The sequence below is a fragment of the Planococcus citri genome, chromosome 4 (assembly GCF_950023065.1).
Source record: "Planococcus citri chromosome 4, ihPlaCitr1.1, whole genome shotgun sequence".
In the NCBI taxonomy this organism is placed as follows: Eukaryota; Metazoa; Arthropoda; class Insecta; order Hemiptera; family Pseudococcidae; genus Planococcus; species Planococcus citri.
The window spans coordinates 54948733-54969083 of NC_088680.1; the positions used below are offsets into that span (position 1 = coordinate 54948733).

At 35.4% G+C, this 20351-nt stretch overlaps 3 protein-coding genes across 4 annotated transcripts; all 3 read left to right on the top strand.

Annotated features, from left to right (window-relative positions):
• The first annotated feature begins 595 nt into the window (after nucleotides 1-595).
• LOC135846035 (uncharacterized) lies at nucleotides 596-7506 on the top strand. Its single transcript, XM_065364988.1, has 2 exons — nucleotides 596-4794; nucleotides 4903-7506. The coding sequence occupies exons 1-2, from the start codon at nucleotides 4701-4703 to the stop codon at nucleotides 6723-6725; spliced, it is 1917 nt and encodes a 638-aa protein (XP_065221060.1). The 5' UTR covers nucleotides 596-4700; the 3' UTR covers nucleotides 6726-7506.
• A 1429-nt stretch (nucleotides 7507-8935) lies between these two features.
• Nucleotides 8936-13209, top strand: LOC135846038 (venom protease-like). The gene is made up of 6 exons (XM_065364992.1): nucleotides 8936-10911; nucleotides 11347-11733; nucleotides 11825-11972; nucleotides 12237-12508; nucleotides 12617-12762; nucleotides 12850-13209. The coding sequence occupies exons 1-6, from the start codon at nucleotides 10824-10826 to the stop codon at nucleotides 13015-13017; spliced, it is 1209 nt and encodes a 402-aa protein (XP_065221064.1). The 5' UTR covers nucleotides 8936-10823; the 3' UTR covers nucleotides 13018-13209.
• Nucleotides 13210-16620: 3411 nt separating this feature from the next.
• Nucleotides 16621-19489, top strand: LOC135846033 (uncharacterized). Of its 2 annotated transcripts, XM_065364986.1 has the most exons (3): nucleotides 16621-17154; nucleotides 17241-17376; nucleotides 17485-19489. In XM_065364986.1, exons 2-3 carry the CDS (start codon nucleotides 17274-17276, stop codon nucleotides 19305-19307), a joined length of 1926 nt encoding a protein of 641 aa, XP_065221058.1. In that variant the 5' UTR covers nucleotides 16621-17154; nucleotides 17241-17273; the 3' UTR covers nucleotides 19308-19489. The 2 variants fall into 2 exon arrangements, with proteins under 2 accessions (XP_065221058.1, XP_065221059.1); XM_065364987.1 differs by lacking the exon at nucleotides 16621-17154 and having other exon boundaries at nucleotides 17163-17376.
• The last annotated feature ends 862 nt before the right edge of the window (nucleotides 19490-20351 follow it).

Here is a 20351-nt window from a genome sequence, read left to right on the forward strand (position 1 = left end):
GGTACTCAATTCGTGAGCGATGCTTGGAATGACCTACTCAAATCCTACGGTGTGAAAGTTGGTCACACTACCAAATATAATCCACAATCAAGCTTAGTGGAAAGAACAATGAGAATAATTGGCGATAGACTGAGAGTCAAGATAAATCAGTCAGCAGAGAACTTCGATTACACTCACCATGGCTGGCACAAATATGCCAAGCAAGTTGAAAATGAGATCAACAATACGCCAATGGAGTTTGGAGTGAAGCCAAATGAAGCTTGGGGAATCAGAGATGATTTAGCTCAGGATTTGCCAGTGCCAAGTATTGGCATAAATGCCAAATTCGAGTTGAGAAAGTTACGAGAAGAGCAACGTGCCAACAATGTTCCATCAATAACATCAGAAGAAGCTCTAAAAATAAAAATGGACCCCAAAAAGCTCATTATTGATAAGAAAGGATTTGTATGGGTAGCAGTAGACGGTGCTTGTTCTCAAAATGGCACTGACGAAGCTATCGCGGGTATCGGAATCAGTTGGACACCCAGTGGAGATTTCAACATTTCCGAACGAGTCGTGCACCCTGATTATAAAAATTCCAACAATTTGGCTGAAATTATTGCGTTGATCAAAGCGATGGAAATTGCCTTAAAAAATGAGGTAGAGAAGCTCAAAGTATTTTCCGATTCCAACTACCTAGTAACTGCAGTAAACCACAACTCAAAAAGGTGGATTGAAAATAACTGGAAAAATTCGAACAAAAAACCAGTTCATCATAAAGCAGCTTTCCAGCAGGTCATTGAACTGTCCAAAAAATTCAAGGAGTTCGAGTTAAGACACGTCAGAGCGAGAAAATATGACCATAATAATTTCGTAGCAGACAAGCTGGCCAGAAAGGCAGTTTATACCCAAGAAGTCATTGATGAAAATATTGACAGTATGACTGACCAACAGGCCTTGGTGAATTTTATTCGCGAAAAAAGAATGCAGCAGAGAATTAATAACGAAGTTGCATTCAACAAGCTACATGGGCCCCCCACTATTTTTGAAAATGGTGAATTGGTCATGTTAACATCACACCGCTTGTCTTCGTATGAAAAAGGCTTGTCCAAAAAGCTATTTCAAAAACGCTATGGTCCTTATACAGTAGAACAGCACGTTGGTAGCAATTGTTACATGGTCAAAAACGTGGCTGACCCTACTGACGAGCAAATTGTTAACACTCGCCAAATGACGTCATATCTTAACAAAAACCAGCTGGAGGAGTTAAAAAATGATTTGAAGCAGAGATCAAAATTCGATAACAGAGACTTGGTGGAAAAAATCAGAGATTATTCAAAGCAGAAAACCATCGAGCAAACAGAGAAGTTGGAAGAGGAAAGCGAGGATGAGGAGGAGGTCGACGACCCCAAGGATCCAGAGTATTTGCCCAGAGGTTCGCGAAAACAACCTGAAAAAACCCTGGAAAAAATTCACCAAACTTGCCAATCAGAGATGCCTAAAAAAGAGATTTCAAAGCACGATGCAGAGTTCCGAGAAATAAAGAAGAGATTACGCAGAAAGCTCCCCCCCTCCGAAGAGCGAAAGCTCGAAGATTGCCTTGAACAAACGTTTCCTGATAAGAAAAAGTACAAGGAGAGGAGAGAGGCGGCGCGGGAGAGGTACGAAACGCGTTCTAAAGCTAAGCAGGTACCTACCAATCTCGAAAGTTCGAACTTGCATACTCGAAATGCACCGGATGACCTTGGAAATCAGAGAAATAGAAAACGAAAAAAGACCTTGAATTTTATTCAGCTAGAGATGCTTGATGATTTTGAGAGAGCATATTTTGTTCAAGCTTTCAATTGTTATCGTTTCAACGACGAAGTAAGCGAGTTTTGAAGCTTTGAAAACTTTCAAGGTCAACTACTTTTATGTAGACTAGTGTAATTATATTCTAACATCCGAGTGCAACGTTAGAGATAAGATTGTAACTTAGATAACTGTAACTACGTAAAAGTTTATCTCTAAAAACGCCATTTTGTGCAAACTAATCTATTGCCAGAACTTTTGATGCACAACAGTTGGAACTTTCATTCGCCAACTTGAAAGCATAGTGAATAGTTCGAATCGTATTACTGTATTGCGCTTAGCTCCTAATTAGTGGTACAATTTGGTTATTTTTTACATTGTTGATTTATTTATGAAAAATTGCACTAGGAGCAAATTTTTTTATGGTTAATTTATGACTAATTTATTTTTAGTGTAATTTTGACTTAGTTATAGAATTGTTTTATTGTAAATACTTTTTTATCATCAAACAGAGAAGTTGAAAACCGTGTGAGCGAGTTCCAGAAATCAGAGAGGCTTGAAACTTCGTTCGATAAAAAATCAAAACAGGCACGAGAAGTTTTTTGGTTGCAGAAAAATCAGAGAAAATGCGACTCGAAAACGCGCAAAAAGTCAGTTCCGGCCAGCTGTCTGGGAAAATAGCATCGTCCCAGCTGTCAGTGGGAGTAACGTAAACATTCCCAGCTGTGTGTGAACATAGCGACGTATGGCTAGCTGTCTGGGACAGTAACGCGGCTCCAATAAGAAACTACACGAGAGCAGAGTTCGCGAAAACGATTTAGTCAACGGAGTACTTACTGTAGTAGAGATGAAATAAAGCAGTTTCCAGCTCCAGTATCGTCTAACTCCAACTTGACGAAAATATCAGCTTGCAGATAACAGAGAAAAATGAAAATTAGATCGAGTATTGAGAAAGAAGCAAACTCAATGTGAACTCAATGTGATTCAACATACCTGTTATTATTCTCGAGTACTGGAGCCTTGTTTTGGAATGGTTTTCAATCATCTCTTATAGCTACTTGCGTAATTACGGATTTCGATTTATTTTTGGAACTTTGTACTTTCTCTGTTGTTTATGTAAATATTTATGTGTTTGTGAATTGTTGTGACACTTAGCGACTAAGATGTGAATGTAAATAATTTATTTGAGAAAATGTTCGCATCTAAGGTAATTTTAAGTCGCTGGTGCCGTGAAAAATTAGCAGAGACGTTTTAAAATCAGCAGTTGGAGGCTGAAATCGGATTCCGATGGACCCAGCCAGTTTAACATCTGGAAGCTGCGGGTTCATATGAAGCGGGGCAGATGGGCCCTCCCGTCCGTTGTCCGTTGGCCAGTTTTTTGGCTTCAATGTTCCAGCATCTCCGATGTCCACGCTGTTCAAATGGAAGCGGGGCATATGTGACGGTAGGGGATGCGCCCACAGCTTCCACCTAAAGGGAAGATGTGTTCCCTCGGAGTGGCAGCACTGACTAAGTAGTGCACTCTATCGGACTAGTTCGAGTATAGCCACTCCGCCGTTAGAGACGTTACAAACGTTAAGTATTTTTTTCACTGGTGTTCCGGTACGGATGCATTTCAGAGCTTCCACTTGCAATCGTCATTGCAAGTGTCTTTTTATAATGATTAGTGTGTCTTTTTTGTAATATATCGATTCGGTTTTATATCAGAGATTTATACAATAAAGCTGAACACTTTCATTTGCGGTCTACGATCATTTATGCGGTGTTTCGTCACCTTTGCTGTTCGATGTACTTTCGTAAGGTCATCAGTAGAGTTTGGGTTCCCTGGGCTTAACTATATGCTGAATAGCACTGGGCTCTCCCTCTGTAAACCAAGGAGTGTCCCAGCTATCACAATCGTTTATTATTTTTACGCCCTAAATTCTAGTACCAAAATTTCGTACTTCTTACATGTAAATAAATTTACACGACTTTCTACTAATAATTTATCACAAAACTGTGAAGAAAATTTCATAAGATACAGTATTTTATGTTCTATAAAAAAGAACATGACTACATTATTTTTAGGTACCTTGGTCTAAAATTGAAAGCGGTGCCCATCAAACCACCTGAACCACCTAGACACAATCTTGAAAAAAGAAATAGGACCGAGTTGGCTCAAATTTTAAGTCGAGTTTAAGCCAATAATTTTCCTTTTCATCATTTTTTTTTTCAGTGTAAAAAATTTACCTATTCTTGAACATTATTGGTATAAAATCGAGCAAAATTTACCGTCAAGCATATTTTCATGTCGAGACATCGTCAGTTCGTCACATATTTTGCCGATAATTTGAAGAGTATGTGTACCTACTTAGTTTATCCGTTACTTTTTTAACACTTTCTTGTGATTTGATGCAAAATCGACTTAATATCTGTGTCGCTGATTTTGAGTACTTTATTCAAACGATTTTTTTTTTTTTAAATCAATCTTGTGTCGAGCACTCGAGCTTATGAAAAACGACCCTAGGTACATTCTTCATCATTTAAAAATTAAAATGCGCTTTCAACGCTGTTCAAAAGCTTGAAAATATACACAATGTGATAAAAAAAAATAAGAAAAAAATTCCACATACCTATTCACTCTTCCACTTGGACAGAGATGAAATAATTTTCTGGTACGAATAGGAATCCCCATGAAACGGAATGCGCCTCTCCACTTCTCCCATCGTCCAGTGTGTCTTGATGTTGTATTGTTGAATGTGAATGTTTATTTTTTATCTGCATGCTGCAGCGTGTTCATTTTGATAACAGGCGATGATATCAGGTATAATGGTAAACATTCCCTCAATGTCGGTCGTTTTACGTGTGTGATTTTCTTGTGAACTAGTGAAGTAAATTAAGTAAAACATCAAATTTAATTTAGGTAAATAAGTTCACCATTCGAGTCAACTATGCAACCCTCTTATGATTGTTTCAATCGTCGGGGCTTCAGTTGTTATCTTTTTAAATGGGAATCCGAATATACAGATCGTGGTGAAGTAGAAGGTAAGTTGAATCATTAATCCATTGTTCGAGCTTTCAAATCCATCTGAAATTGCTAATTTCTCTCGAGTGGGGTCTAATCGATAGATTCGATTTACTTTATTGTTCCAGAGAGACCAACCTCGGTGCCTACGTTGCAAGAAATATCCACCGTGAACGTGGCAATCGCTTTATGGAATCATGCCACCATCGAAATACCAGGAATGGTCACAGAATACGAAACATGGCAAGATTCGTTGATCGACCAAGTATCCGAATGGATAGACGCGTTACCTATACCCAAGTTGTTCGTCAATTTCATCAAGTTATATGTCAAACGAGTAAATAATAACGTCATCAACTGGGCTCGCCACTTCCAAGCTGCTATTATCGGAACATATTATGATTATTTTGAAAGTACCGATTTAAATTCATATCTACACGTCGACCGTATCATGTGGTATCCCAATGGGAGAATCAATCTCGTAGAAACAGCTCGAAATTTATTAAAATCTGACGAATTGACCAATGCGCAGAAGTTTCATTTAGCAAGTGCATATTGCCTGCAAAGAGAAATAAAGAATATTTGGCCCATGTTGGAGATGAACGACCTTCCTTCTAGTCATGCAGAAGGGTATTGGAGTCATCTCAGTGTGTATTGGGCTCGTAGCTGTGATAAAAAATTGAAAAGAAGAGGAGATGAAAATTTTTATCTTATTGAAGAATTAATAAGAGGAGAAAGACATGCAGTTAACTGGGCAGCGATCGAGTACTTTTTCGATCGTTTGAATACCGAGCAACAAATTACCACAGCTGTTCGTTTGATCGATGAATTTGGTTTACGTTTTCAAAAATTAGTACTAATGAAGTTGAACGAATCTCAACGTGTTTCTGTGTTCGAGAAAAAAATTATCGATATCATTTGCAATTACGCGGAGTCCGAACGTGATAACGAAGAAGTTGCAATTGCAGCGTGGTACGAATTTCGAGATTTGATTACTCAAGATTACTTCGTCAACTTATTCAGCCGGCTGATATCCGTCCATTCGGAAGCCTCGGTTTTAACGGAAATTTGGAACTCTGCTCCAGATGGCTCAAAACATTATATATTACGACAAGTAGATTACGGAAATTACGACTTCATCGAACACCTATTGAATTGGTTGACCTGGTACAAGTGCACGGAATCAGGTCTCACTTTCGTATCATCGGTGTTATACTCATATCACGCTTGTGTCGACATCAAACAACGAGAAATTACGAAAAAACCGTATTTCATTAAATGCTGTGTAGAATTAATAAGTGGCAGTAACTTGAAATCGCTTGACAGACTGTTGAACTTATGTCTTCTCGATGCTGCAGCATCGACCGATTTCAAGCAATCTCTTTCCAAAAGGCCTGATTTCAACATAGACTGTCAAATAATGATAACCATTTGTAACTTTCAAAAGCTCGTTAAACTATTGGATTTTGGCTTCTCAATTACTGGTACTTCATCGACGCAATTCCTGCGTGAAATGTTGTCCAAGAATATGAAGCTTCTCGATGATTGGTGTTTGGAGTTCTATTCTACCGGAAATTTGAAAGACATGAATGCTTTGCTGGTTCCACTCCGGTCATCGTATCCAGAAATCGTTACCGAGTATAAAAAGAATTTACTATTGTCGGGTAAAGGTTTGCGAATGTGCGTGAATCATTTTGTCTCGAAGGACTGTATCCTGCCTAGAATTATTGCCGATGGTGTGCCTGCCGATTTAGCAGCAGAATTCAAAAGGAAAATCATTTCTTTACCTGAGGCCATCGATAAATTGAAGAGTATGATGGTCAACAAACGATCAAATACGGCGATGAAATTAATTGATTGGTATATCGAATCGAAAAGAGCTCGAAATAAGATTAAGAAGCTATTGGAGATGGCATTCTCAAGGGAAATGAAACGTCGTATTTATCGTTAAACATTATATGAATGTGGTTTTTCGCAGTTCCAATCGCAATTATTTTTTATTTTTGAGAAATCGGCGTGCATCGAATTCAGTTGTTTGTATAATTTATTATTCGTATATTTTTTGTTTTTAAATTATTTAATTTTACCCATTTTTTTGAAGTTTTAGCTATCGTCTGTCAATTTTGTTTAGTTTTTCATGTCTTCGAGATCTCCAAAGCGAGCATTCGTTGAGAAGGTACAGAGTAAAGAATTGCAACTGAAGATCGCGTGAGAGAAACGAAATGTTGCATTTATTATCTTTAAACGAGAAATAAAAATCGTCTGCATTTTGATTTTATCGAGAAATTTTTTTGTATGGAGTAGGGACTATTTTATGTGTTTTTTTTTATTTTTTAATTTTTAAACTAAGAATTATTCGATTGAAATCGCCAAAGTTTGCTGTTGTGTTCAACGTGTTTCGTCTTTGTGATACCATACCTAGCTATTTATAATATGATCTTATTTGTCTTTGATGAAAATGTATAAATGCATACTTATGTACCATACCATTTAATGGGCAAAGTTGAACGAAATTCATTTGTACATGTGGAGTAGGGACTACTATTTTATGTGTAAACTAAGAGTTATTCAATCGGAATCGCCAAAAAGTTTTAGCTATATTGTATTTCCTCAGTTTCGTTTTCTGTGATATTTTAAACAAGAAAATTAATTATCGATGTTAAGTATTGGATTGTAATTCGTTAATGATCTCATTTGTCTTCATTGAAATATATAATTTCATTGGTACATAATATGTCTCATTTAAATGGCAAAGTTGAACTTTTTAACTTCACGTTCTGTGCTTTAATTAAAAAAGCTAATAAATTGAACGAAGAGTTGTTTATTATTAATTAGGCATCGCTGATTACAACCATGCCATTTATTTCTCTCCATATCGCATTCTAGAACTTGAAAGCTCGTCTTTTTCTTCAAAAGTATCACTATCTTTTAAACTTTGAACTTTGGAGTAGTATCGACACCAGAAATAGATTCTACGTGTACAAAAATCCCTCTGACGACAATTCGTACATCTCCAAAAGCTCCCTAAAGCATAGAAAAATTATCAAGTAGGAATATTTGGACTTGGAGGGGTCGAATACTACTAATTAAGCATAGCTGATTACGATTTTATGACATTTGTATTAGTCAACGTTGCATTTTAAAGCTTGAAAGTTCAACTTTTTTACCAAAAGCTTGATTTTCTCGTGAACTTTGGAGCTGTACGAATACCAGAAATGGATTCTCCATATCGAGAAACCCTATCGACGACTATTCGTACATCTCAAAAAGCATCCTAAAGCTCAAAAAATAAATTCAAAAGTTCAAGTATTTGGACTTTGGAGTATAGAACCTCCTAATATCCTATATCCTCCTGGTAGAATATGCTCATTTTTACCTCCAAAACTGGTCAAATTAACAATTTCGTGTGTCGTTTTGGTTGCATATCTTGGTCATTTGAATGGGAAAATTTGAACTTTTCAAAATAAATACATATTATATTCTTTTTTCTTCAATTAAAATCTAATTAGGTGTACGAAGGGTCGAATACTACTAATTAAGCATAGCTGATTACGATAATGACATTCGTATTAGTCAACGTTGCATTTTAAAGCTTGAAAGTTCAACTTTTTAACAAAAAGCTCGATTTTCTCATGAACTTGGAACTTTGCAGCGGTATGAATGCCAGAAATGGATTCTCCATATCGACATATCGAAAAACCCAATATACGATACTATTCGTACATTTCAAAAAGCTCTCTAAAGCTCAAAAACCAAATTCAAAAGTCCAAGTAGGTATTAGGAGTATAGAAACTCCTGATATTAGTGATATTTTATATTCTCCTTGTAGAGTAGAATATGCCCATTTTTACCTCCAAAACTAGTCAAATTAATAATTTTGTGAGTCGTTTTGGTTAAGTATCTTGCCTATTTGAAGGGGCAAAGTTGAACTTTTTGAATATATTTTGTTTCTTTAATTGAAAGCTAATAGAGTGTACGAGGGGTCGATTAATATGTACTACGAGTATATCGATGGGCTTTGGAATACAAACTGAAAAGTGAGAATTAAAAAATATAGGTAGGTGATTTTGAAAACTGAAAAGTTGCATTTGATAATTCAAAGAGATATACGAAATTACTACATTTTTTCGTTTTCGTTTTCATTTTATTTTACTGGCAAAAATTCCGCCTTTTCATTCTGAAAACAAAAATTCCGTATAAAGTGAAATAAAGATAGAATGAAAAATTGAGGCAGAACAAAAAAACGAAGTAAAACGATAAAAATCTATTAAATTGATGAAAATATCACTTTACATTAAAAAATTGTTAGAAAATATCGTTTTAAAAATGTTATAGGTATAGGTACTGAAAAAATGTCGTCCAGTGATAGATACCTCTCTAATACCTTGACTTTTATTCTGAAATTCCGGAGTTTTGTTATGTTTCCGTTACGTTTTTCGTTTTTGTGACGCCATGTGGAAGGAATTAGGATTTGATTGGTTAATTTGAAGAGCATTCATAATTATCATTAGAGCTCGGATTATTTTTATGCGCTTAAAAAATCATTTTATGCGCATACAATATGCATTTATTTTGATCAAATTATGACAAAATAATATGCCCTTATTCATCAAAATATGCACTTTTTTATGCAACATCAATATGGGTATCTCTAGAAAGGATTTTTCATTTTAAAGGTGAAGAGAAGGCTAGAAAATTGAGAAATTCAAAAAAAGGAGGTTAAAGTCTTCAATTTTTCTTTGAATAATCAATTTTAGGTTAACTGTAAATCGATTTAAAAAACCGTTTTTTCAATTTTTAGTGAAAAGTACTGCCAAAAATGGATTTTTTGGCCAAAATTTCCAAAATATGACGAATATGCGCTTAAAAAATGTCTAAAATATGCATTTATATGCATTTATACCCAAAATATGCAAAATATGCGCTAACAAGTTGGGCTCATTTTACTCAGAATTGTATGATTCACAAAAATCCATAGGGGCATATTGGGGTAAAGTGGGTGAAGATGCCGCATCTCAAAAATTTCTATGTTGGCAACACTGGATTGCGAAAATGATGTAATATGTAATGTAATCAGTGTTTAGTACTTTTAGTCATTGTATTTGATCAAGTTTTTTATGTAGATTACGATGGTAGAGACAAAATTCTGATTAAATGTCAATGGTTATGAAAATGAGTTGAAAATATATGACGGAGATCAAAAAAGGAAAGATGGCCAACATGCGAAAAGGGATTAGGGAAAGATGCCGCACCAAAATATTTGTTTATAGTGACTAATTTCAAATTTTTTGGAGGAATATGAGTGAATAACTACCAGAGAACTACCACTTGTGATTTTTGGACTCAAGATGACTTATGTTACGCTATAAGTTTGGTGTTGATTGATTTTGGTGCGGCACCTACCCCTTTCCACGTGCTTTTCAACTCATATCTACTTATAACCACAAATGTGTTCGTGGTTATGAGTATGAGTTGAAAAAAATGACAAAGGTTAAAGAATGGAAGATGGCCGACATGTGGAAAGGCTAAAAAGGGAAAATTTCAATCTGCTAAACGCTAAACACATTAACATTACAGAAATTGCGGCATCTCCCCCCCCCCCCAAGGTAAAATGGCAAAAAATTACCATCTCGTTATCTTCAAAATTTCTCAGTAGCTAGGAAACAAAACAAAAAACTAATCGGTCGGCCATCTTTGGTGCAAAATGAATTATTTCAGCCAATCACAGAACAGCATTGCTGTCTGTGAAGTGACGTCACTGTGACGTTTCATGAAATTCAATTGTTATTTTGCACCAAAGATGGTCGAGCGATTTCATCTGAGTGAAGCTATAGTGCCTTACCATAACTAAGTAATTAACGTGTATACCTATGTCAAATGTTAAATGTTATCTGCTTAACCCTGATTCAAAAACTCGTCATGGGTTTTTACAAAATACGTACACACAAAATCTGTTGAAACTTTGAAAGAGGTTCTAAATTTATCAAACCGATACTTTGAAACGCTTCAATAATTTATTGTGCTTTTGATTTTAAGTTACCTACCTAAAATGTCGTTTTACTGGTTTTTGGTGGTGATTTTGAATTTTAGCAGTGCATTAAGTGGCGTAGAATATAGACGAGTAATCAAACAAGCTGGTAATTAACTTATTTTGTTGATGTGTATAACTGTATATTGTTTACTTTTGACTTACAATTAGTTATTACAAATGCTTGAAGGAGGCATGCTGAATTTTTATTTTAATAATTTTTGCCTATTCTGAACAGTGTGTTTGGTACGTCTACCCTCATGGTTTTTATCTGGATCTTTCAATAAAATTTCGATTTTTATTTTCGTGAATGTGAAATACCTAGATGCACATGATTGGTGGAATCTTATCATCCAGTTTTGCTATCATTATTCTTGTTCACTATGAGTATGACCAACTGAAATAGATATGATAGCATAAAACTTTTTTGGGGGCGTCCTACTCAATATTTTTGTGCACGCTATGAGTGCTTATAATGTACCTACTGCTTAAGTGCTTAAGTGATTACCATCTACACGTATAATTATGTTATGTTTTGATGTAGATTCAGCATCCAACCCGTGTACTGATCAGGATAATCAAATAGGAACATGTATTCCTATCAGAAGTTGCCCACCATTGCTCACATTACTAAATACTCGTGGACGTGAGCCAGTAGTTAGAAATTATTTGCGTCGATCGCAATGCGGATGGGAAAAGAGTCAACCGCTGGTGTGTTGTGTTGTAGATGGTAGTTCAGGATCATCTTTCCAAACAAACGGTCAAATAACTACCACTCAAAGAATTACAACAAATAATAGAGGATCAACACAAACATCTCCATTAGGTTCTGACAGCAGGCCTTCCAGTGGTTTCAAAGATTTCTCAAAGTGTGGCCAATCATTCTTCGCCGCACCTAAAACACTGCATTATCTTACGAATTCGTTTTTTGGTAGGGTTATTGTGTTCTTATCCTACTTCTTTAAAAGCAGAATCAACGGTACAAATTTGCATGCTTATCTATGGATTTGATTACTTGATAGGTGATTGGCCGTGGATGGCTGCGTTGGGGTATACTTCCAAATCCAGCACCGATTTACAGTTTAGATGCAGTGGTAGTCTGATCTCTGATAGATTTGTTGTTACAGCAGCACATTGTGGTCAATATACTCGTAATGGAAATCTAACACTGTACGTATAAATATTCACGTTACATAGTTCAGGGTGTTTCAAAACACAGATGGGGATTCCTAACCTAATGCTCTTCTCTTGGAACACTCGCTAAGTGGCAACTTGGTTTTTTCACGGTTGCATTAAAAATAGGTATAAATACGTAGATAAGGTATTGTTTAAAAGAAATTATTTTTCACCAAGTTTATTATGTATAATATGTGATCAATGTCTCTTTATATAGGTAATATAATTCGTTTATTAACGTCCATTTTTGCTTGATAGGTCAGTAGTTCGAATAGGGGATCTGGATTTAAACGATACGGTTACAGACGGAGCTTCGCCACAAGAAATCGCAATTGAACAGTTCATTTCACATCCGAATTATACTGATGATCCTATTGCAAATGACATTGCTCTTTTACGTTTAAAAAGTCCTGTTACTTTCAACGAAAATGTTCGTCCAATTTGCATTCTAAGTGGTTCTCAGTACAAAAGCGATGAATTTTATTCTAGGAAAATTCCATTTATTGTCGGCTGGGGAGCTGCTGATTGGCGTACGTATTGTATTTTCTCTCAAATTTTCATGCATTGGAAATCTACCTACCTATGCATCTAGGCTGTAATAAACAGCTCATTGTATATCGTATGTACCATGTTTACAGGAGGATCATCCAGCAGCTACTTGCAACATGCCCAAATTGAAATTGTTGACAATGATCGTTGTGCTAGGAATTATTCCACTCGAAGAACAGCTTTAATAGATGAACGAGTATTGTGTGCCGGTGGTGGTGGTAAAGACACTTGCCAAGTAAGCTGCTGTTCAATAAAATATATTTAAACCCGAGTACGTATTTGATATTATTAGTGCTAATTTATCATTCCCCCCCCCCAACAGGGTCATTCAGGTGGACCCTTAATTATTCCCCTACCGCAAGAAAATAGATACTATCTGGCTGGTATCGTATCCTGTGGAATCAGATGTGCTGATGCAAATTATCCAGGAGTGTATACAAGAGTCGCTTACTTTTCCGATTGGATTAAAACTACTGCCGGACTTACCTAATTGATTTTTGTTTTGTTTATTTTGAATTTATTGACATGTGCCAGTATACTTAATTTGAATTTTGATCGCTCAATTAATATTAATTTTTTTACGATGTTTTAGATATTTGTACGTTTATTTATCTATTTGTACGAATCAATGAAAACTTTTGGCTTTGCATTTTTCAAATACATAAAAAAGTAGGTACATCTATGTTTTTGCAATTTTTATGATTTTTTCGTCGACTTTGGTATAAACAGAATCGGATTGTTATCAATATTAAACATTGGAAAGGGTAAGGAAAATTCACCGAAAATCATCAATGATAAATCGACGACCTTTGGAATATAAGTTGAAAGATGAGGATTGAAAAATATATTTTGAAAACTGAAAAGTTGCATTTGATATTTTAGAGAACCTACCTACAGAACATCACATGAAACAACAGCAAAAGTATCATCCATATTTACGCTCCTATAATCAAAATGTCAACTTACAATAATACTGGACAGTGATGGAAAAACGATTTTTTTTTACAAAGATAGGATATGAAAAATTCAGGCAGAACAAAAAACCGAAGTGAAACAATAAAAAACTCATGAAAAAACCATAGAATTGTCAAAAATATCGGTTTACATCAAAAAATTATCAGAAAAATCCGTTTAAGAATGTTATAATACCTAGGTACGAGTAGGTAGGTAGGTACTGAAAAAATTTCCTTCTATTAAGTAATGGATATTGAATATACTTACCCCTATCTTAACTTTTATTTTGATTTCTGATATGCCGGATTTTGTGATGTTTCCATTACGTTTTTCTTTCAATTTAGGTACTCCAATTGGTTAGTTTGAAGAGCATTCATGATCATCATAAACATAAACACATGTTATAATTAGTGAAAGTCAAATGTTAATATGTTATCTGCTTAACCTTTATTCAAAAATTCGTCATGGGTTTCAGGGTTTTTACAAAATACATAGGTACCTACACAAGTTCGCCGCCATCCTGTAAGTACACCACATACACGATCTGTGGAAGAGGTTCTTAATTTATGCATCTTGATTCTTTTAAACACTTTAATAATGTGCTTTTGATTTTTAGTTGCCTATTTTAATGCGAATTATAATGACGTTTTACTGGTTATTACTTTAATTTTAATTCCACGCTGTCAGAACAGATTCTTATACCCTGCAGCAATCTAATATTTCGAAACGCTTTAATATTGTGCTTTTGATTTTTATTTGTTAAAATGTCGTTTTACTTCTTTTTAGTAGTGATTTTGAATTTCAGCAGTGCACTCACTATCAGTGGTGCAGAATACAGAAAAGTAATCAGACAAGCTGGTAATTACCTATTTTGCTAAGTGTATATTGTGTGCTTTTGATTTTGCACGCATTACAAATGCTGGAAGAAGGCATGCTGAATTTTTATTTTAATAATTTTTGCCTACTCTCAAGAATAGGTAGGTGTTTGGTACGAGTACATCTACTCTTGATAGTTTTCTACAGCTTCCAACAAGATTTCGATTTGTATTTTCGTGTATTGCAAATTCAACTTTTATCATTGCTCATGCAATTTTAACTCAAATGAAAAGAAATACTTATGAAAAAAAAAACAAACATTTTATGAGTAATTGAATACTTTTGAATGCATGGTATTTATCTGAGTGGACGCAAACGAAAACGTGAGCTCTAGTGAAATAATTTATGGGTCTCTTAACAAATTTTTACCTCACCCCCTTCTACACAGTTTTCGAAACACTTTAAATTAGACTGAGCTTCGGCAACTATACCTATACAATCTCTGAGGGACCCCCATGCACTGAGAAAATTTCAAAATAAAGGCTGGAAATGAAGTAAAATAGATGCATATGATTGGTGGACTGAAACAAATAGCACAAAACTTTTTTGGGAGTGCCTACTTAATATTTCTGTGCAAACTATATGAGTGCTTCTTACTGCTTACCTCTACCCATCTATTATAATCTTGGTTTAGATTCAAGATCCAACCCATGTACTGATCCGGATAATCAACCAGGAACATGTATCCCTATCAGAAGTTGCCAACCATTGCTTACTTTACTAACTATTCGTGGATGTGAGCCACGAGTTACAAATTATTTGCGTCAATCGCAATGCGGAATGGAAAATGGTCAACCGAATGTGTGTTGTGCTAACGACGGTAGTTCAGGATCATCATTTCTAACAAACGGTCAAATATTAACATCAACCACACAAAGAACGACAACATATCGAAAACGAGAAGATTTCTCACAGTGTGGTAAAACGGTCCTTAGATTCACCGCAATGGACAAGTCCAACCCAAAATCCGATTTAGGTATTTTTTCTTTGCTACCTCCCTAAAAGTACAATCAACGGCTCAAATTTACAACCTATCTAATACCTATCGATTTGATTACGTAGGTAGTTAGCCGTGGATGGCAGCATTGGGATATAGTTCCAAATCCAGTCCCAATTTACAATTCAGGTGCAGCGGTACTCTAATCTCTGATCGATTTGTTGTTACAGCCGCACATTGCGTTCAACATAATAGAACATTAACGCTGTAAGTAGATAGCTATACTGTAGATACGTTTACAAAATATATATAGGGTACTTACTTCAAAACGTAGGTTGAACTTCTCCAATTGTGAATATTATTGCAAACGATAAGTATGAGATGTGCGGTATGTCATATGTAATCCTTGGACACATACCAGGTGTCCCGGGATGGGGACAGGTATCAATGCCTTCGATTAGTAAGTAATACACCAACCCAAACCACGGAGATGTGATGTAGGTAGGTACTAGGTAAGTAAGTTGGTTTGCCGAACCTAAAAAATGAAGGGGCAAAGTTACGGTCGAGGTAATAATCTAATTCCTCGACTATTATACAGGATGAATCCAGAGTCGTCTGGTTAAATTCAACTATAGATAGTACTTGAGGAGATGAACAAAAAACGTTATTATGATAAGTTGCCTATCTTGTAAAATGAAGGGGCCACGTGCTTCGCAAAATCGGAAATTGATAAATTTTGAAAAATTTATCAAAAATAAGAAAATGTTTGAATCATTTAAATGATGCCCCTAACTCATAGTACTCGAGTGGACGAATAAAAATGTTATTATGGCCAATTGCCTATCTTCAAAATTGAAGGGGCAAACCTGATTCAAAATCTCCAAATTTTGAGTGCTCTAAATTTGAATTTTTAAATTATGCTTGCTCCTTCAATTTTGAAGATAGGCAATCGGTCATGATAACATTTTTTGTTCATCCACTCAAGTACTATGGGTTAGTGACATCATTCAAATGATTCAAACATTTTCTTATTTTAGAAGAATTTTTCAAAATAGGTAAATTTTAGTTCAAAAATGGGTTAATTTCTTCAATTTGCAGACAGTAAGAAAATGTTTGTATCATTTGTATGATGTCACTAACCCATAGTACTCGAGTGGACGAACAAAAGATGTTAATATGACCAATTGCCCATCTTCAAAATTGAAAGGGGCAAGCACACTTTCAAAACTCAAATTTAGGGCACTCGAAATTTGGAAATTTTAAATCAGGGTTGCCCCTTCAATTTTGAAGATAGGCAATTGGCCATAAAACATTTTTTGTTCGTCCACTCGAGTACTATGGGTTAGTGGCATCATTTGAATGATTCAAACATTTTCTTATTTTTGATGAACTTTTCAAAATAGGTAAATTTCCGATTTTGCGGAGCACATAGCCCCTTCATTTTACAAGATAGGCAACTCATCATAATAACTTTTTTGTTCGTCTCCTCGAGTACTATCTACAGTTGTATTTAAACCAGACGACTCCAGATTCATCCTGTATGTAAACTATGTAAAGATAGCTTCAATCTGATTTTGCCATGTTGTAGAACTATTCAAGGAGTATACAAAAAATTGCATTTATTACACGAAAAATTGTATATTGTGTACATACGGCGTTTCGTTTGTTTTCGTTTTGGGAAGGAAAGGAAGACAATGGCGGTCCAGCATACCCCCTACCCTACGGAATGCGCCTCTCCACTTCTCCCATCGACCAGTGATGTTGTGATGTCTAATGATGTTATGTTGAATTGTTGAATGTGAATGTTTATTTATCTGCATGCTGCATCGTGTTCATTTTGATAACAGGCGATGCTATCAGGTAAACATTCGCTCATTGTCAATCGTATTACGTGTGTGATTTTCTTGTGAACGTGAAGTAAATTTTAAATAAAAACTCAAATTTAGTATAGGTAAATAAGTTCACCATTCGAGTCAACGATGCTTCTCGCACGTTTCAATTATGATTATGACGATCCGTACTGGTCCGACGATGGTTATCATTATAAATGGCAATATAAAGCTTATCCTGATGAAGTGGAAGGTAAGTTGAATCATTAATCCGTTGTTCGAGCTTTCGAATCCATCTGAAATTGCTAATTTCTCTCGAGTGGAATCTAATCGATACATTCGATTTACTGTATTGTTTCAGAGAGACCGACCTCGGTGCCTACGTTGCAAGAAATAGCCACAGTGAAGGTGGCATTTGCTTTATGGAATCGCGCCAGAATGATGGCAGATAACTACAAATGGCAAGATTCGTTGATCGACGAAGTATCTGAATGGATAGAGGCATTACCTGTACCCAAGTTGTTCGTCAATTCTATCGCGTTATATGTCAAACGAGTAAATAAGAACTTTATCAACTGGGCTCGCCACCTCCTAGCAGTATTATTGGACGAAACATCGGAAAAGAGTGAAATTCTTGATGAAAGATCGGAAATATCAAAATCGTATGTGCACGTCGACCATATTATGTGGCATCCCAATGGGAGAATCAATCTCGTAGAAACAGCTCGAAATTTATTGAAATCTGACAAATTGAACAATATGCAGAAATTTCATTTATCAAGTGCGTATTGCCTGCAAGAAGAAATAAAAAATTTATGGCCCATGTTGGAAATGAACGACATTCTTGATTACCGTTTACTGTTCCATTCGAGTCCTCTCAGCTGTTATTGGTATTGTTTCTGCGATAGTAAATTGGAACTGATAGACTATGTAGAATTTGTGCTCATTATCGAGTTAATAAGAGATAAAACACCTGCTGTTAATTGGGCTGCGATCGAGTACTTTTTTGATCGTTTGAATACCGAGCAACAAGTTACAGCAGCTGTTCGTTTGATCGATGAATTTGGTTTACGTTTTCAGAAATTAGTATTGATGAAGTTGAACGAATCTCAACGTGTTTCCGTGTTCGAGAAAAACATTATCGATATCATATGCAATTTCGCGGAGTCCGAACGTGATAACGAAGAAGATGCCATTGCAACCTGGTACGAATTTCGAGATTTGATTACTCAAGATCAATTCGTTAGCTTATTCACCCAGCTCTTATCCTTCGATTCTAAAGACTCGGTTTTAACGGAAATTTGGAACTCTGCTCCAGATGGTTCAAAACATTATATATTACGACAAGTAGATTACGGAAATTACGACTTCATCGAACACCTATTGAATTCGTTGACCTGGTACAAGTGCACGGAATCAGGTCTCACTTTCGTATCATCGGTGTTATACTCGTATCACGCTTGTGTCGACATCAAACAACAAGAAATTACGAAAAACCCGTATTTCATTAAATGCTGTATAAAATTAATAGGTTTCAGTAACTTGAAGTCGCTTGACAGACTGTTGAACTTATGTCTTCTCGATGCTGCAGCATCGACCGATTTCAAGCAATCTCTGCCCAGAAGCCCTTATTTCAATACATACTGTGAAGTGATGATAATCCTTCATAAATTTCAAAAGCTCGTTAAATTATTGGATTTCGGCTTCTCAATTACTGATCCTTCATCGACGCAATTCCTGCGTGAAATGTTGTTCGAGAATATGCAGCTTCTCGATGATTGGTGTTTGGAGTGCTATTCTGCCGGAAATTTGAAACAGTTGAATGCTACCCTGGCTCCACTCCGGTCATCGTATCCAGAAATCGTTACCGAGTATAAAAAGAATTTACTATTGTCGGGTAAAGGTTTGCGAATGTGCGTGAATCATTTTGTCTCGAACGACTGTATCCTGCCTAGAATTATTGCCGATGGTGTGCCTGCCGATTTAGCAGCGGAATTCAAAAGGAAAATCATTTCTTTACCTGAGGCCATCGATAAATTGAAGAGTATGATGGTCAACAAACGATCAAATACGGCGATGAAATTAATTGATTGGTATATCGAATCGAAAAGAGCTCGAAATAAGATTAAGAAGCTATTGGAGATGGCATACTTAAGGGAAATGAAACGTCGTATTTATCGTTAAACATTATGAATGTGGTTTTTCGAAGTTCCTATCGCAATTATTTTTTATTTTTGAGAAATCGGCGTGCATCGAATTCAGTTGTTTGTATAATTTATTATTCGTATATTTTTTGTTTTTAAATTGTTTAATTTTACCCAATTTTTTTGAAGTTTTAGCTATCGTCTGTTAATTTTGTTTAGTTTTTCATGTCTTCGAGATCTCCAAAGCGAGCATTCGTTGAGAAGGTGGAGTAAAGAATTACAACTGAAGATCGCGTGAGAGAAACTAAGTGTCGCATTTATTATCTTTGAAGGAGAAATAAAAATCGTCTGCATTTTGATTTTATCCAGTTATTATTTTGTATGGAGTAGGGACTATTTTATAAATGTTTTTTTTTTTAAAATTTAATTATTGAACTAAGAATTATTCGATTGAAATCGTCAAAGTTTTAGTTGTTGTGTTCAACGTGTTTCGTCTTTGTGATATTGGATGTAATTCGTAAATGATCTTATTTGTCTTTGATGAAAATTTATAAATGCATAGTTACGTATGTACCATTTAATGGGCAAAGTTGAACGAATTTCATTTGTAAATGTGGAGTAGGGACTACTATTTTATGTGTAAACTAAGAATTATTCGATCGGAATCGCCAAAAAGTTTTAGCTATTGTATTTCCTCAGTTTCGTTTTCTGTGATATTTTAAACAAGAAAATTAATTATCGATGTTAAGTATTGGATTGTGATTCGTTAATGATCTCATTTGTCTTCATTGAAATATATAATTTCATAGGTACATAATATGTATCATTTAAATGGCAAAGTTGAACTTTTTAACTTCACGTTCTGTGCTTTAATTAAAAGCTAATAAATTGAACGAAGAGTTGTTTATTATTAATTAGGCATCACTGATTACAACCATGTCATTTATTTCTCTCCATATCGCATTCTAGAACTTGAAAGCTCGTCTTTTTCTTCAAAAATATCACTATCTTTTAAACTTTGAACTTTGGAGTGGTATCGACACCAGAAATAGATTCTACGTGTACAAAAATCCCTCTGACGACA

Coding starts and splice junctions, on each gene's coding strand:
- LOC135846035 (XM_065364988.1), top strand. CDS start 4,701: ATGCAACCCTCTTATGATTGTTTCAATCGTCGGGGCTTCAGTTGTTAT. Junction 4,795..4,902: donor AGATCGTGGTGAAGTAGAAG/GTAAGTTGAATC, acceptor TTATTGTTCCAG/AGAGACCAACCTCGGTGCCT.
- LOC135846038 (XM_065364992.1), top strand. CDS start 10,824: ATGTCGTTTTACTGGTTTTTGGTGGTGATTTTGAATTTTAGCAGTGCA. Junction 12,509..12,616: donor CTGGGGAGCTGCTGATTGGC/GTACGTATTGTA, acceptor CCATGTTTACAG/GAGGATCATCCAGCAGCTAC. Junction 12,763..12,849: donor GTGGTAAAGACACTTGCCAA/GTAAGCTGCTGT, acceptor CCCCCCCAACAG/GGTCATTCAGGTGGACCCTT.
- LOC135846033 (XM_065364986.1), top strand. CDS start 17,274: ATGCTTCTCGCACGTTTCAATTATGATTATGACGATCCGTACTGGTCC. Junction 17,377..17,484: donor TTATCCTGATGAAGTGGAAG/GTAAGTTGAATC, acceptor GTATTGTTTCAG/AGAGACCGACCTCGGTGCCT.